The sequence below is a fragment of the Zeugodacus cucurbitae genome, chromosome 4 (genome assembly GCF_028554725.1).
Source record: "Zeugodacus cucurbitae isolate PBARC_wt_2022May chromosome 4, idZeuCucr1.2, whole genome shotgun sequence".
Lineage (NCBI taxonomy): Eukaryota > Metazoa > Arthropoda > Insecta > Diptera > Tephritidae > Zeugodacus > Zeugodacus cucurbitae.
The window spans coordinates 12,361,420-12,376,168 of record NC_071669.1 but is presented as its reverse complement, the minus strand read 5'-3'; the positions used below and the strand labels follow the sequence as shown (position 1 = coordinate 12,376,168).

The 14,749-nt window shown below is 33.7% G+C and overlaps 1 protein-coding gene across 2 annotated transcripts; it reads right to left on the bottom strand.

Moving 5' to 3' along the window:
- Positions 1 to 511: 511 nt before the first annotated feature.
- LOC105210224 (arylsulfatase B) lies at positions 512 to 10,604 on the bottom strand. 2 transcript variants are annotated; one of them, XM_011181054.3, is made up of 7 exons: positions 10,475 to 10,604; positions 6,243 to 6,591; positions 4,332 to 4,491; positions 3,799 to 4,025; positions 3,457 to 3,718; positions 1,619 to 1,776; positions 512 to 1,551 (listed from the first exon to the last, which is right to left on the bottom strand). In XM_011181054.3, exons 2-7 carry the CDS (start codon positions 6,510 to 6,512, stop codon positions 679 to 681), a joined length of 1,950 nt encoding a protein of 649 aa, XP_011179356.2. In that variant the 5' UTR covers positions 6,513 to 6,591; positions 10,475 to 10,604; the 3' UTR covers positions 512 to 678. The 2 variants fall into 2 exon arrangements, with proteins under 2 accessions (XP_011179356.2, XP_011179349.2); XM_011181047.3 differs by having other exon boundaries at positions 10,379 to 10,531.
- Positions 10,605 to 14,749: the final 4,145 nt, after the last annotated feature.

The window sequence follows — 14,749 nt, the reverse complement described above, 5'->3', positions numbered from 1 at the left end:
GTGTAAATTCTGCTTCGGCGGATATTATTGTGGTAATTTGAAATATTAGTAGTAGTTCAAATCAATGTCGGATTAAGCCAGCGCACCAGCGCAGGGTCTGTAGCAATAATAAGATGTTCTCTCGTGTTTCGCAACAAATTTTTAAGACGTTTTAACGATAAAAAAGAACGCAGTAAGTGACCATGAGAGACAAATAAATGTGAAAAGCAATTTCTACGTTTTGGAAACACGATTCTAAGGAATTATTTAATAAAAGTTTATAAAATTGCAATTCCAGAGACTCTTGTTCATTGCTGGCAATAACAGTACAACAATGATATGTTTTACGGTCGGACAGGTGTTGGACCGCGGGACTCCCCGAGTCGCGGGGTCCGTATCATTTGCTACTCTTGTTATGTGGGTAATCCGGCACTGGTTCGACTAGTTATGATCGTAGTGACAGCGTTCGACCCGATAAAAATATGAATCTGGATCAGAAACTCACTGAATTATTTCTTAAACAAACTTAAAATTATATTAATAGTTAGTGAGAGTTTTTTTATTTAAATTTTACTGAATACTTACTACGAATGGCAAGATTTAAATAGCTTGCAAATTACAATACTATATATAGATATATAGTATATATATTTTTTTACAAGTTAAACTGCTTATATTATAACTAAAATTTAGTATTAATTACATAGTAATTAAATGCGTCAAATGTGCCCAACACTTCTTCAAAGCATCACAAGCATGCCACCAAGAAAGCGCCAACACATTGAACATCGTCGCATAGATAACTCCACCAGAGCCAAAATTCCAGCGAGACTTCGCTGCTGAGGTGGCTGCCCACCAAGTCCAAACACCACCATGCAGAGCCGGATCACAGCGTGGATCACTAAATGTATTCTGTGCGCTCACCACTGCGCCCTGTCTGAATTGCTCCACTTCTTGCGCCAACAGTTGCACTTGCAGTGGATAGAGTTTAGCCAGGTTGTAGCGTTCGCAAGGATCTTTTTCGATGTCGAAGAAACATGGTTCCACCAGTGGTTCACAGCGATACACATCTTGTGTGTAGTCCTCCTTGTTGTCGGGGCAGCTATGTGTGGCTTGCGCGCGTAAACTCTCCACCTGCTCCACGCTGAGCGCATCACTGCCGAGCACGTGTTGTACCTCGGAGGAGAGCACCTGCTGCACATAATACGGCGCGGTGGGATCTTGTTCGTCAGCTGGTAAATCGCCCAACCAACCATCGTACTGACCATTAAAACTGCTGCCATTCACATACTTGAGTGCGCCGCGTGTGTATGCGCTATAACCGACGCTGTCGTCCAGCACGTGTATGAGACGCCGTGGTTGTGGCACGCCATTTTCGCTGAGGACACGCCACAAATTAACCCCATCCAGTTGCAGTTTGGGTGGCAATGGAACGCCAGCAGCGCTGGCTAATGTGGGCAGCCAATCGATTGCATGCACGACTTGATTCGAAACGTAACGCTGCTTCTGCAGCAGTGGACTCCAGATGAGACCGGCCGAGCGTAGACCGCCCTCCCATGGTGATTCCTTTTGCTGCAGAGCATTAATTGTTTTAAATTGCACTGTTTACTATTTCGTAACTTGATACACTTGTACTTACGCCACGGAAGGGATAATTGGAGCCCGCATTCGAGTGTATGCCCACAGTTGGTGCTCCATTGTCGGAGTACAGCAACACTATTGAATTGTTCAGCATACCTTTGTTCGAGAGCGCACGCACCACGCGACCAACACTGTCGTCCAGACGCGAGATCATGCCTATGAAAAGTATTACAAAGTATTTAAGGAAAATGAATATAAAACTAAATTCAAGTTAAAGTAGAGAACTTAAGCTCTGATTTGGAAATGCGATTTTGAAAATAATCTTAGAAAAACCCTAGATTATTGTTATATAAATCATGGCAATCAAAATATATTTCCTATCTTCATAATACTCAAAAAATAACATTAATTTTCGTTTTTTGAATAAAATATTTATTCATTCGTCTACATTATTATTGTCGCCTTCAAAATAATCCACATTCGTTACTATGCACTTACGCTTCTTCCAATCGTCGAAACGGTTCTCAAACTCTATTTGTTGTTTCATTAAACACGTCTAACGTTAGTGGCTGCAACAGACCAAGTAAGCAAACAAATTTGAGAATTCGACTTTTGTAAAATTGGAAATTTTAAAATTCCCGTTATTTTTTGAACACACCTTGTACAACATGATTCATACCGTCTTTTAATTCGATTAGCTGTACTCGTACATCGAAGAAAATTTCTTTTAAAGCCTGAAACATTTGGAATCCGACATCTTCGGACAAATAGGTCTGAGTCGACTTAAGGCTTAAAATCGATCCAGTTGGGGGTATTTCTGTAATCATTGACCCTATCTGAATATATAAGGAATTGTGTTATCTCCATTGACTACGATTATCTGACCCTCATTACTTGGCTATATTATAACCGCTCGCTTTTGATTCTTATTTCTTCGTAGACCGATATAATCTAAAGGACCTCGTATAGAAAGAGCTATGATACTCTCTTGTTTAGAGTTCAGATTGGTAACTTGGTAATTCTTTAAAAAACAGAACTTAACGAAAGTGGGTAGGGAATCATCATCATCTTACCACTGCCATTGATTCGGTGACCTCGGTACCTTCGGTACCTAGAAATAATCTATTCGTATAGTTGCTAATCCGTGGTGACAAGTGTAGTTTATGGAAATATCTGAGAAGCTACGTCCATTTTCCATGAGACATTGTCGAGAAATTGAATAATGTTACATTTTTTCACAGTACATACTTTGAGGACCCGATAGGTTGGGTCCTAGGTCTAATATTTTCCGCCTCGTGGAGACTACAACTTTGCTTCCGCCGTTTTTCAATAGATGTCTCTAAGGTCAAGCACTGGTCGATTAAATCGATTTTTGTTTTTTATATCGATCTTGGACATTTGTGCCAACATTAATCCAACAAAATATTTATAGAGATCTGTTTGCCTCCCAAAATTATTATCAACTGAAAATGTCACTTTTTGAGCCGAATTCTCGACATTTGGGGAAAATTTTGCTTTTCTTTTTTAATTCCAAGAAAAGTGCCGCTGAGGCTCAACGACGTTTGTAACCGTTTTTATACAAAAAAAACTTAAATTTACAAAAAAAAGCGGTGGAAGCAAAGTTATAGACCTAATAAAATGTATATTATTGATGCAGAACATTACTAAGGAATAGGTTAGGTTTGATAGGTTAGGTTTCTATTACCTAATATTTTGCTTCTTGAAGTTATAGATGATACTAGATATTCCTATGAGAGATATTTCCTATGCGTGAGACACACACTGCAATTTAAATTGTTGTACTTGAAACCTATTTAATTTTTACTGCAAGCCTTTATAGTGGCTTCATCTACTTCCTTTACTTATTTAATTGCTCCCATTATCCCCGCCACCCACCTGCATATGTGCGCCGCTTCTTGTCACTGATGTGCGAGAATTTCTCCACCTCCTCTTCCGGCGCCTGCATCGGATTATTCTCATTACCGGTGTGCACGGCCAAGTGGCTCATTAGCAGAAACAAAGGCTTGGCCGCCGCATCATGTTGGTAGATAACACGTTCTGCTTCCTGTGTGAAAACATCGGTGGCATACAGACCATCCGCCTCCGGCCAGGGCGACAAGTCGCGACGGAAATCCAAACCAGCCGAATAATTGCGATTCTAAAGGGTAATTAAAATGTAGAGTCAATGAAAATTCTCAAAATTGTATATTAAAATGGTTTTCAATTAATTTCACATACCAACATATGATTCGTGTGATTGTAGTAGTCAATGTAACCTGAATAGTAACCGAAATGATGATCGAAACCACGCATGGTGGGCGTCAACTCCTTGCGCCAGAAACCCAAATGCCATTTACCAATTAAATTCGTTGCATAACCGGCATCGCGTAGTATCTCGGGCAGCAGTTGCTCTTGCAGTGGCAGACCCCATGGTTGATCGTTAATGATGACAGATTGTTGCATACCTGAAGGCGCAGTCGTGAAGGATGGGTTGTAGGAGGAGAAAGGAAAATGTGTAATGTATAAAAAGTGAAGAAGACACATATATAAGCATGGTATGGTATAGATATATACTATATATATTGCAAATATGGTAGTTGTGGCAGAGAAAAACTTCACTCAATTTGCGCTTAATTAAGCATATTTTGTAGGCGCTTTAGTTAAGCCTCTGTCAATTAATCCTTTTCGCCAACAACAACCTCATTCCGTAGCACATAAAATACATATTCATATGCGTTCATGGTAACTACATGTTGTACCATTTTACCCACCTGTGTGTATTGGATATTTGCCAGTGAGCAGCGTCGCTCGCGATGGTGTGCAGAGATTTGGCACATAGTGTCGATTCAGTATGATGCCATTGTAGGCGAGCGCATCAATATTCGGTGTTAATATCTGATTCGAGCCGTGATAGCTGACATCGTTGAAGCCCTGTGAAGTGTGAGAAAAGTAGATATGTGAGTGAATGTCGATGAGGGTGCACATGGCGTATGAGTGATGCGGCGCTTATAGGAGAAATGATTGTGTGGAGTAACTCTTAGTTTTTTACTTGTTTTCTTGGTTAAAAGCTGGTGTATGTGGGATATGCATGTGTTTGCAGCTTAGTAATGACGAAGGAGAAGTAGGTTAGCGCTCTGTATATTCATATGTATATTCGAGTCCATATTAATTAATGATTAATTATTGATAACAAACTGAGTAAAATTTTTTGTTTCAAAACTTTTGATTTGTTGTTTTAAATTTTTTTAAAGAACTTTTTGAACTTATATTAAAATTAATTTTTAATTTTGATCAAAAGTTTTTGTGATATTAAAAAAAAACTTGTTTTATTCAATTAAAAATATATTTAAAAATAATTTAAATATTTCAAATATTAAAAAAAAATTAAATAAAATTTTTTGGAGTATTTGAAAAAAAAAATAAAAATATATTTTTAAAAATTTTAAATTTTTCAAATATATTTTTTCAAAAATTTTAAATTTTTCAAATATATTTTTTCAAAAATTTTAAATTTTTCAAATATATTTTTTGTCAATTTTTTTTTTTAATTTTGATTAATATTTTTCTGTGGTATTTGAAAAAAAAAATAGTATTTAAATTTAAATATTCGAAATATTTTTTATTAAATTTATTGGTCTACAACTTCCGCCGTCTTCCAATAGATGTCTCTAGGGTCAAGCACTGGTCGATTAAATCGTTTTATATCGATCTTAGACATTGGTGACAACGTTAACCCAACAAAATATTTGTAGAGATCTGTTTGCATCCCAAACTTATTCTCAACTGAAAATGTCACTTTTTGAGCCGAATTTTCGACATTTGCGGGAAATTTTGCTTTTCTTTTTTAATTCCAAGAAAAGTGCGGCTGAGGCTCATCGAATGCTTTCGGATACGTAAGGTGAGGCTGTCCTAAGTGAAAAAAGCCTTAAATTTACAAAAAAACGGCGGAAGCAAAGTTGTAGACCAATATGAAATTCTTAAAAAAAATAGTTTTATCTAGAAAATATAAATATAATAATTATCAATCACCGTTCATATTTCAGTTGAAAAAAACTCTTAAAACTATCGAAAATCTGGAAAACATCAAAAATATTATAAAATCGAATTTATTTTCTAAACTTTATAATTTGTTGTTGTTTTCATAAAGCAAATAACTGTTTTTAAAACTTTCTTTTTTTTTTAATTTGTTTAATGTTTTTTATAATTTCTTTCAAAAAATTAAGTTTTATATATTTTTGAATTGAAATTTTTGATGAAAGATTATTTTCAAATTTAAAAAAATATATTTATTTTAAAACCTCCATATTAAAAAAATATTTTAATGTTTTTTTCTATTTTTTTTTCCAAAAATTAAGTTTTATATATTTTTTATTTGAAAATAATAAAAAAAAATTTCTTTATTAAAAATTATTTTCAAATTTAAAAAACATATTTTTTATTATTTTCAAATTTAAATTAAATTTGCGAAATACGTTTTAGATAAATTTTTGAAATTTTTTTTATATAATTTTTATATAAAAACTAGAATACAATGATATAAATAATCTCTTAATAAGAATCCTAAGCACAATTACACAATCATATCAAATCATCAGATCTCCACACATTTCTCATACATCGCTATAAGCTTATTCCAACAAATACGTGGTGAATATACTATATGCCATAAATGCAAAACTCACCATATCATCAATTAAGATGATTATTATGTTTGGCTTTGAGTTGTTTTGTGGTTGACTTTGCTGCTCTTCTGGCTTCTCATGTTGCTGCTGCTGTTGTAGCGTGGGTTGTGTTGTCTGCTGTTGCTGGTGTTCACCCGCTGTTTCCGTGTTAATTGCCGTCACAGTGGCCACGTGATGATGCCGATTAAACAATGCCGGCAACAAAAGCAACAACAACAAAAAGTAAAGGCCAGTGCAGCTGAATTGACGGTCAACTGGGTGACTTTGCATTTTGTGTTTTTTGCCTTCTGCTTTTTTGCTTTGCTTTTACAATGTTTACAGCCGTTTTTTGCTAAGTACTATATTTTCACTGGAAGTGTAGAAAGAAAAAGTGGGGGAGTGTTATTTTTTTTTGAAATTGCAGTAACTAGGGGGATTCATCAGTAGTATTTATAAGAGTGTGGAGCTCGATTAATTTTGAAAGAGTTACCAACTATTCGAAAAATTTGTTTCAATATGAATATAAGGAATATACTCGTATATCAAATGAAATAAAGCTTAATATCAACAGGTAGTTAAGTCCGACTATCCTTATATTCGAAAGGTTTTTATAAAGACAACAGAACCATTTTTGAATGAATCATATTTGAAAACCGAATCTAAATAATATATCGACTAGAGGCAATATATATTCAAAAATGGTTTTTGAATTGACGATCTTCAGCTACTATTATATATAACACACACCCAGAGTACCAATAGCTATCCCAGGCTATGCATATAGATATTCACTCTTAATTAGTTTTCATATTCACAATTAATTTCACCCATGTTTCTTTTATCTTAAGTTTTTGTAAAGAGTCATAAATTGCTTATCAACAGTTGTAGGGCTATTAACTGTCATATATAGTATACAAATCTGACGACATAATCTTAGTTTTGTGGACGTAGGCCCACACAAATATACGTAACTATATGGCTTTAAATAAAATAAATAATAGTGTTTCATTTATTGTATTTATTCGCGCTTTTAGGTTTACTAAATCTCAGTACGTAACTGAATTAGAGATTTCGTAATTGCATATAAAACTTAAACCTTAAACTTGATATTAATGCAACTTAACTTCATAAACACTATAAATAAACCACATACACACAGTTATTTGAAAATACTGTATATGAATGACTGCACATTTCAACGCTGAAAATACTCACAGCATTAATTGGCTAATGCGTAAATTTAACAGTAAACATTATTACAATAATACTTAAATGTAATGGGCTCATTATGAGAAATTTTGTCATCGTTTAATTGCTTTAATTTTAGTTAGTTCATTTCGTATTAGAAATTAAACTGGATATTGGAGCGACACACTTTCGTAATTTTTTTTACTTCATTAAAGCGATATTTCATAAATCGCGGTCACTTGAGTAAGTCAATTACAACATATGAATGCATTAAGTGAATATTTAGGATAAACTTTTACATTGGATGAACATTAATAAGACATTATTATACATTGCGCTTGAATAACAGATTTTGTAGAATTTCAAAATGAAAGGTGTTTCATACAGTGATTTAATTTATTCAATTGAAAAGTTGAGAATAGGTTATAAGGTCCACAATTAAAGGTATTTTAAACGGCGCCTTAATTTATGCAAATAGCAAAGTGAATTTGTAAAATGCAAATTTACTAATTGACTCAATTAAAATTAAGTATTGAATTAAAAATTTTAATTAGATATTATTAAAGTATTAATTGAATAAATTAAAGCTTAAATAATTAAAAATTTAAAAATTACTATTTAACTAAATTAAAGCTAATTATTTAAGTATTTAAAATTTACTAATTGACTAAATCATTAAATCTAATTAATTAACTATTACAAAATAACTAATTGACTAAATTAAACCTAAATTAAATAACATTAAGTTAATATTGCAAACTTACTAATTGACTCAACTTAAACTAAATTAATTAAATATTGCAAAATTATTAATTGACTAAATTAAAACTAATTTAATTACATATTAAAAATTTTCTAACCGCGTCAATTAAAGTTAAATTAATTTAATATTGCACAAAAATTAATTGGCTTAATTATAGCAAAATAATTAAATAATGAAAATTACTAATTGGCTAAATTAAATTAAGTATTGCAAAAATACTAATTACCTAAATTAAAAATTAATCTGTTAAATACTGTGATTAAATGACAAAATTAAAGCTCAATTAATTAAATATTCAAAATAATTAATTGTTTAACTTTAAGATAAACTAATTAAATACAGTGAATTTCATAATTGAATAAATTAAGGTGCCGCAAGTTATGGGGTATGATAAATTAATAAGAATGACCTATTTTAATTGAAAATAAGGTTTGTCTAAAACGCCTATTAGCTTTTACAAACTCCTTACTTGTGGATTTGAATATACATACTAGAACAATAACATCGCAATCATATAATTCTAGAATCGTGATTGAAACGATTAGTCTCCAATTCTTACTAAATAAATTGCTTTTATGCAAAATAGTTACGAGTACTTATGAACTTACTCAGATACATGTTCATAAGGCGTATATAAGGCGTTCAGCATTAAATTCTTATTGTTTCATTGTCTTATTGCGCCTAATTGAACGAGTAGAATGAAAAGTAAAAAAAAAAAATTAAATATACTAAACACAAGGCATGAGAAATTTATAAACAATAAATTCGTGACGCAGTTAATCACGATAAATGTGACGAGTATTTAGACAAGTGTGGACCTATTAAAGTAATCTACCCATTTGTATAATTGACCTTGAATCTGTAACAGCTGTACGCCTTGTACAAGTAACCCAATTGTGGGTGGCAGGTGATCGGTAAGTGAGTATACAGGTATATCAGAATGTATTAACCGATTGCATGATCGAGATTGATGTATGAGAATGGCAGGCAGTAAAGTAAATCGCACGCTTTTGTAACTTATAAGGCTATTTATAGCACAATATGCTTTTCAAGTAGCAATACCAGTTAGTTGATTAATACTACCCTTGTGAAATACGTAAAAAAATTTTACATATCTGACAAGCTTGATAAAGTCACGAAAGCACAAAATGGAGATGCAAAAATTCTTTGTCAATTCCTTGGAAAATTACCACAAGTCACCAGAAGACTGGCAGGGACTGGTCTAGTGCTGCTAGCCGCACAAGCGCACAATTCAGTTAGCAGTTCAAGGTTAAGCGTAATTATGGCTCTAAAGAACATTAAAGTCGCGCTTACGATAAGGCTGCAGCTAGTGGTAGAGTCCAGTTAATGCTGATGGAGCGGCAATGAAGAGAAAGTGCGTTGAGTCATTACCGCCAGATAAACTTCCATGTCTTTCAAGAATTACCTATTTACTTTTGTTGTTGTTGTTTTTAGGTGTTACTATCAGTTTACTGTTATTGTTGTAGCATCCATAACCTGTCGTGAGCTGTTTTGTTTTCAATTGATCGAGCCTATCGATTGATTTGTTTTAATTTCACATTATTTGTGCGAATTTGCAATTTTAATTTTGCCTAGTGTATATACAGTATCTTTCCAATGAATTAGGAACAAAGTTATAAGTACTGTCATTTCATTTGAGCTTTAAGTTTTTTATATTACCGGTTGTTGTTCTGTCATGATCTGTCATGATAAAAATCTCTATACTGTGAATTAACTGGACCGCAAGGATTTTTCCCCAGGATTTTAAGGCCCAGTAATGAGTTTCAAGTTCTAAAATTAATTAGATTTGCTCTTCATTAACTAAAATCCAACAGTCGGTCAGTGATCTAATGTATAATCAACAAATTATTATGAAAGGTCGTCTGAAAGGTAACAAACAACCTTTTTTTCGGTACTTATTAAAATTCCAGTTTGAAGCACGTTTTGATATTTTCTCAATTTTTTTGCAAACACCCGCTTTAGATTAGCACATTTGAATTTTAATACGACAGCTATTTGAATAAATTAATAAGTAATATTATTATTTAAATATATACAAAGCTGTTTCTTTAAGCGACACTACACCACTTTCAAAAAAACAAAAATTAATAAACAAATTTTAGTAGTCATTGTTGATGATTTCTCATCACTTTATAAAAATAATAATTAAAAAAAAATTAAAAAATTCAGCCAATTTTTTCTTCACCTTCACAATTTTTTCAAAATTTTTTAAACTTTCAATCAAATTGTCATTAATTTCAATTTAATTTTCATTGTATCACTGTCGACGAATGATCCTTACTACATCAACTCCTCGCGACGACTGAAATGAATGCCGAGTCGGTCTGGCGTAGGTCTGTCGCGTCGTTTACATTTTAACTGTTTTAGTCGTTCAAGCCGTTAATACAAGTTAACCGACGCAGCTGTCCACTCGCTGCGCTGCCAGCGCGTTCCGCAGCGTAAACAAATAATAAGCTAAAAACGTACGATCACTTTGACGCTTCGGCTAATACTAACACATTGCTATTGTGTTTATTGGCATTCTGATTGTTATTTACGCTGTTGCGATTAACTGAGGAAATGTGATGAGATGTTGAAGGCGTTGATATAGTATCAAGTGATTCCCGTTTTACTGGTAACAGAGTGGTTGAAAATGTACTAGTTACTACCTATAGATATAAAAATCGAAAAAAAATCTAAAATTTTAATATTTCTATGTCTTTAATCATCTATCTTAGCAGACCTCGAAAATAATATATAACTATCGACTACTTATGTGTCTATCTAGTCGAAATACTCGAAATTGTAATAGAATCTACTCATCAGCTCAACTGCTCGAAGATCCGTGAAAAGTGGATCGACACACACCATCTCTTTGTCGATTTTAAAGCTGCCTTCGACAGCACGAAAGGGAGTTGCCTCTACGCCGCGATGTCTGAATTGGGTATCCCTGCAAAATTAATACGGCTGTGTAAGCTGACGTTGACCAACACCAAAAGCTCCGTCAGGATCGGGAAGGACCTCTCTGAGCCGTTCGATACCAAACGAAGTTGTGGATAATAAAAAAAAAATAAAGTCCTCTCTCGACGAAGAAAAACCAAACTCTACAAGTCTCTCATCGCCCTAATGCGAATACCGCAGAAGATGGAATGATGAGCTGCATATGTTATTCGACGACATAGACATAGTCCAGCGAATAAAAAGACAGCGGCTACGCTGGCTAGATCATGTTGTTCGAATGGACAAGAGTGCCCCAGCTTTGAAAGTGTTCGATGCGGTAACCGCTGGTGGAAGCCGAGGAAGAGGGAGACCTCCATTCCGATGGAAGGACCAGGTGGAGAGGGACCTGGCTTCGCCTAGTATAACTAATTGGCGCCAAACTGCCAGAAGGAGGGATGCGTGGCGCGCTGTTGTGGACTCGGCTATAACCGCGTAAGCGGTTTTAGTCAAAGCAGAAGAAGAAATGAAGGCTACATTTTATTTTTGCTGGATTTAAAATTATAAAAGAGAATAAAAAGGTAGCCTACTATTAGGTGCGATACCAAATTAAATGTCCATCAAAGACACACTCCTTTTAAAATAGTTGTAATATTTTTATTCAAAAGAAATGTAAGCAAGTTATAATTATAAATTTTCTTGTGAATATCAAATACGCAGTTCCTCTACAACTCGCTCTAGCCTGAGAAAGATATTTGGACCTCGAAATATCTAAGGTCCAAAAAAGTTGCGGTCAAATCAAGGGGTTAATAAATGGCGGAATCTCATTGAGGCTACTTCGTGAAACCATCGGGTACAATATATTTTCTCTATACCTAAGTAATTTTAAAGCTTTTTTAGCGTATTATAAACCAATACCGATGAATTCGTAATGAATTACTTGAGAATTGATATGTTTCAGTACTGGGTTGTTAATACCAAGTTATGATAACTGATCTCCATAAAACAATAGCTATCGAGAAATGTTTCTTTGTATTGTAAATTTCATACTCAATACCCTTGTCATTGTATTCGTCTGGCTTCAGAGCAAATAGTAGCGGCGAGTTTCATTCATCAAACCTTAGTGAGTACATAGACAGCTGCAAAGCCGCTAAACAAAGCGTCGACTCTGACTGCAGCTACACACAGCGCTTATCAAAGCTGACTTTGGCAGATGGCTAAGTTAATGCTTGACTCGTCAGCTGATTTAATTTGGCGTGTGTATGTACGAATAAAGTATAAGACAAGGAGAGAATTCGACATTTAAATCTTAACCAATTTGAGATAGGTTATGATTTCTTCTTTAATATGTAGGTTAAACTATTCAGAATAAAAATATGAAGTTGGATTTTTGGAAATTTGAAATGTGAAATGCATTCGAAGCTCGATAATATTTCAGAATAAAATTTTGAGAACTGTTGCCGAGTTGACAGTTCTTGGTCGCATGTGTATCGAAACATATACGGGTTACAGAGACTCGAGTGTGGAAACAGAGTGAAAATCATAGCTGAGATTCAACGCCAGTATGTTCATTTTAATCGATTAAGGGTGTTATTGGAAAGGAAAAAAAAAACAAAACATATTATATGACGTTTATCAGATCAAACTGTAAATACTGGAAACCTATACTGATCGCATCTGAGCTTCAAAAGTACTTGTGATAGAGATTATCTATTCATTCTAAGCTCTTATTATACTCTCGCAACAAAAGTTGCTAAAGAGAGTATTATAGTTTTGTCCACATAACAGTAGTTTGTAAGTCCTAAAACTAAACGAGTTAGATATAAGGTTATAACTACATACCAAAGTGATCAGTGTGACGAGTAAAGTTCAATCTGTCCGTCCGTGCAAGCTGTAACTGGAGTAAAAATTGAGATATCTTAATGAAACTTGGAACACGTATTTCTTGGCACCATAAGAAGTTTACGTTCGAAGATGGGCGGAATCGGACCACTGCCACGCCCACAAAGTGGCGACAACCAAAAACACATAAAGAGCTATAACTAAGCCATAAATAAAGTTGTGAAAATAAAATTTGGAACATGGGATCGCATTAGGGAGGGGCACATTTGGTTGTAATTTTTTTGGAAAAGTGGGCGTGACCCCGCCCCCAAATAGGTTTTTTGTATATATCTTGCAAACCAATAAAGCTATATAAACCAAACTTTCTGCAGTCGTTTCTTTTAGCCGTTTCCTTATACAGTCCAAAAATGAAGAAATCGGATAATAACCACGCCCACCTCCCATACAAAGGTTAGGTTGAAAATGACTAAAAGTGCGTTAACTCACTAACGTGAAACGTCAGAAACACCAAATTTTACATAAGAAATGGCAGAAGGAAGCTGCACTGAGATTTTTTTACAAAATGGAAAATGGGCGTGGCGTCGCCCACTTATGGCTCAAAAACCATATCAACAGATTTCAATGAAATTCGGTATATAATATTTTCTTGACACCCTGATGACACTGGTGGAATATGAAATCGGTTCACAACTACGCCTACTTCCCATATAACTCAATTTTGAATCCTTCTGATTCGTTCACTTTATAATGTATACATAAGAAACTGATAAAGATAGCGAAATAAAACTTTACCCAAATACTGTATTTGAGCTGTGACATCACTTGTGGGAAAATTGTCAAAATCGAACCATGACTTTTCAAGGTCCCTGATATCAAACATGAAGAACTCAGTGCCTAAGGGTAATTTTTCACCGAAAATATAGGTAAATCTCTAAATAAATTGCGAGAGTATAAAATGTTCGGTTGCACCCGAACTTAGCCTTTCCTTACTTGTTTTAAGAAGGATTTTTTTTAAAACCTTTATGTATTAAATATCCAATAAATAATCAAAAAAATTTTCACTTTATAGCAAGGAGATATATATATAACAAAATTCTGCCTAATTAACAGAATATTAAATTATTTAATATTTGTATTTCAATTCATTAATTTTTATTAAATATTCTAACATAAACATTGTGTAGGTATATTACATATACTTACGAATACTTAAACCAGTCATTTAAATAATTTTCTCCATACTATAAATATATTTTTGCATCCACTTAATTAGACAGCTAAGTAATTTGCCTTTCGGATATCCATTTTCGAGAGAAATTTGACTCACCTTCCACTTGGTCATTGCTCGTGTATAGTTAGGTACTATATAAGTGTGCATATAATCTATTAATTCAAAGTAATTAAATCTATTTACAACTCAATTTAATTAGCCGATTAAATTAACTTTTAAAATAGTCGCTTATTATTTCACAATTTTTTTTTTTTTTGGACTTAGTAAATTGCCTAGTATAAGCATGTTAAATATAGAATTAAGAAAACTGAAAAGAAACTAAAAAGTGAGAAAATCCAGTTTGGGTATTAAACACGCTTTAAAATATCATAAAAATTGCATATAATGCGTGCAAGCGTGAAATCCCAAAGCAGTGACAAACGAAATGTTATTGAACCGGCACTTAAGCTATGACGTCAGAACACTAGATTTTCAATGTCAACTTCGGGGGGTTTCCCGCTTTTAGTACGTTGCAGTCATGATGACAGTTGTGAAGTTGAAAACAGCTGATTTTGACGTTTGATTGTT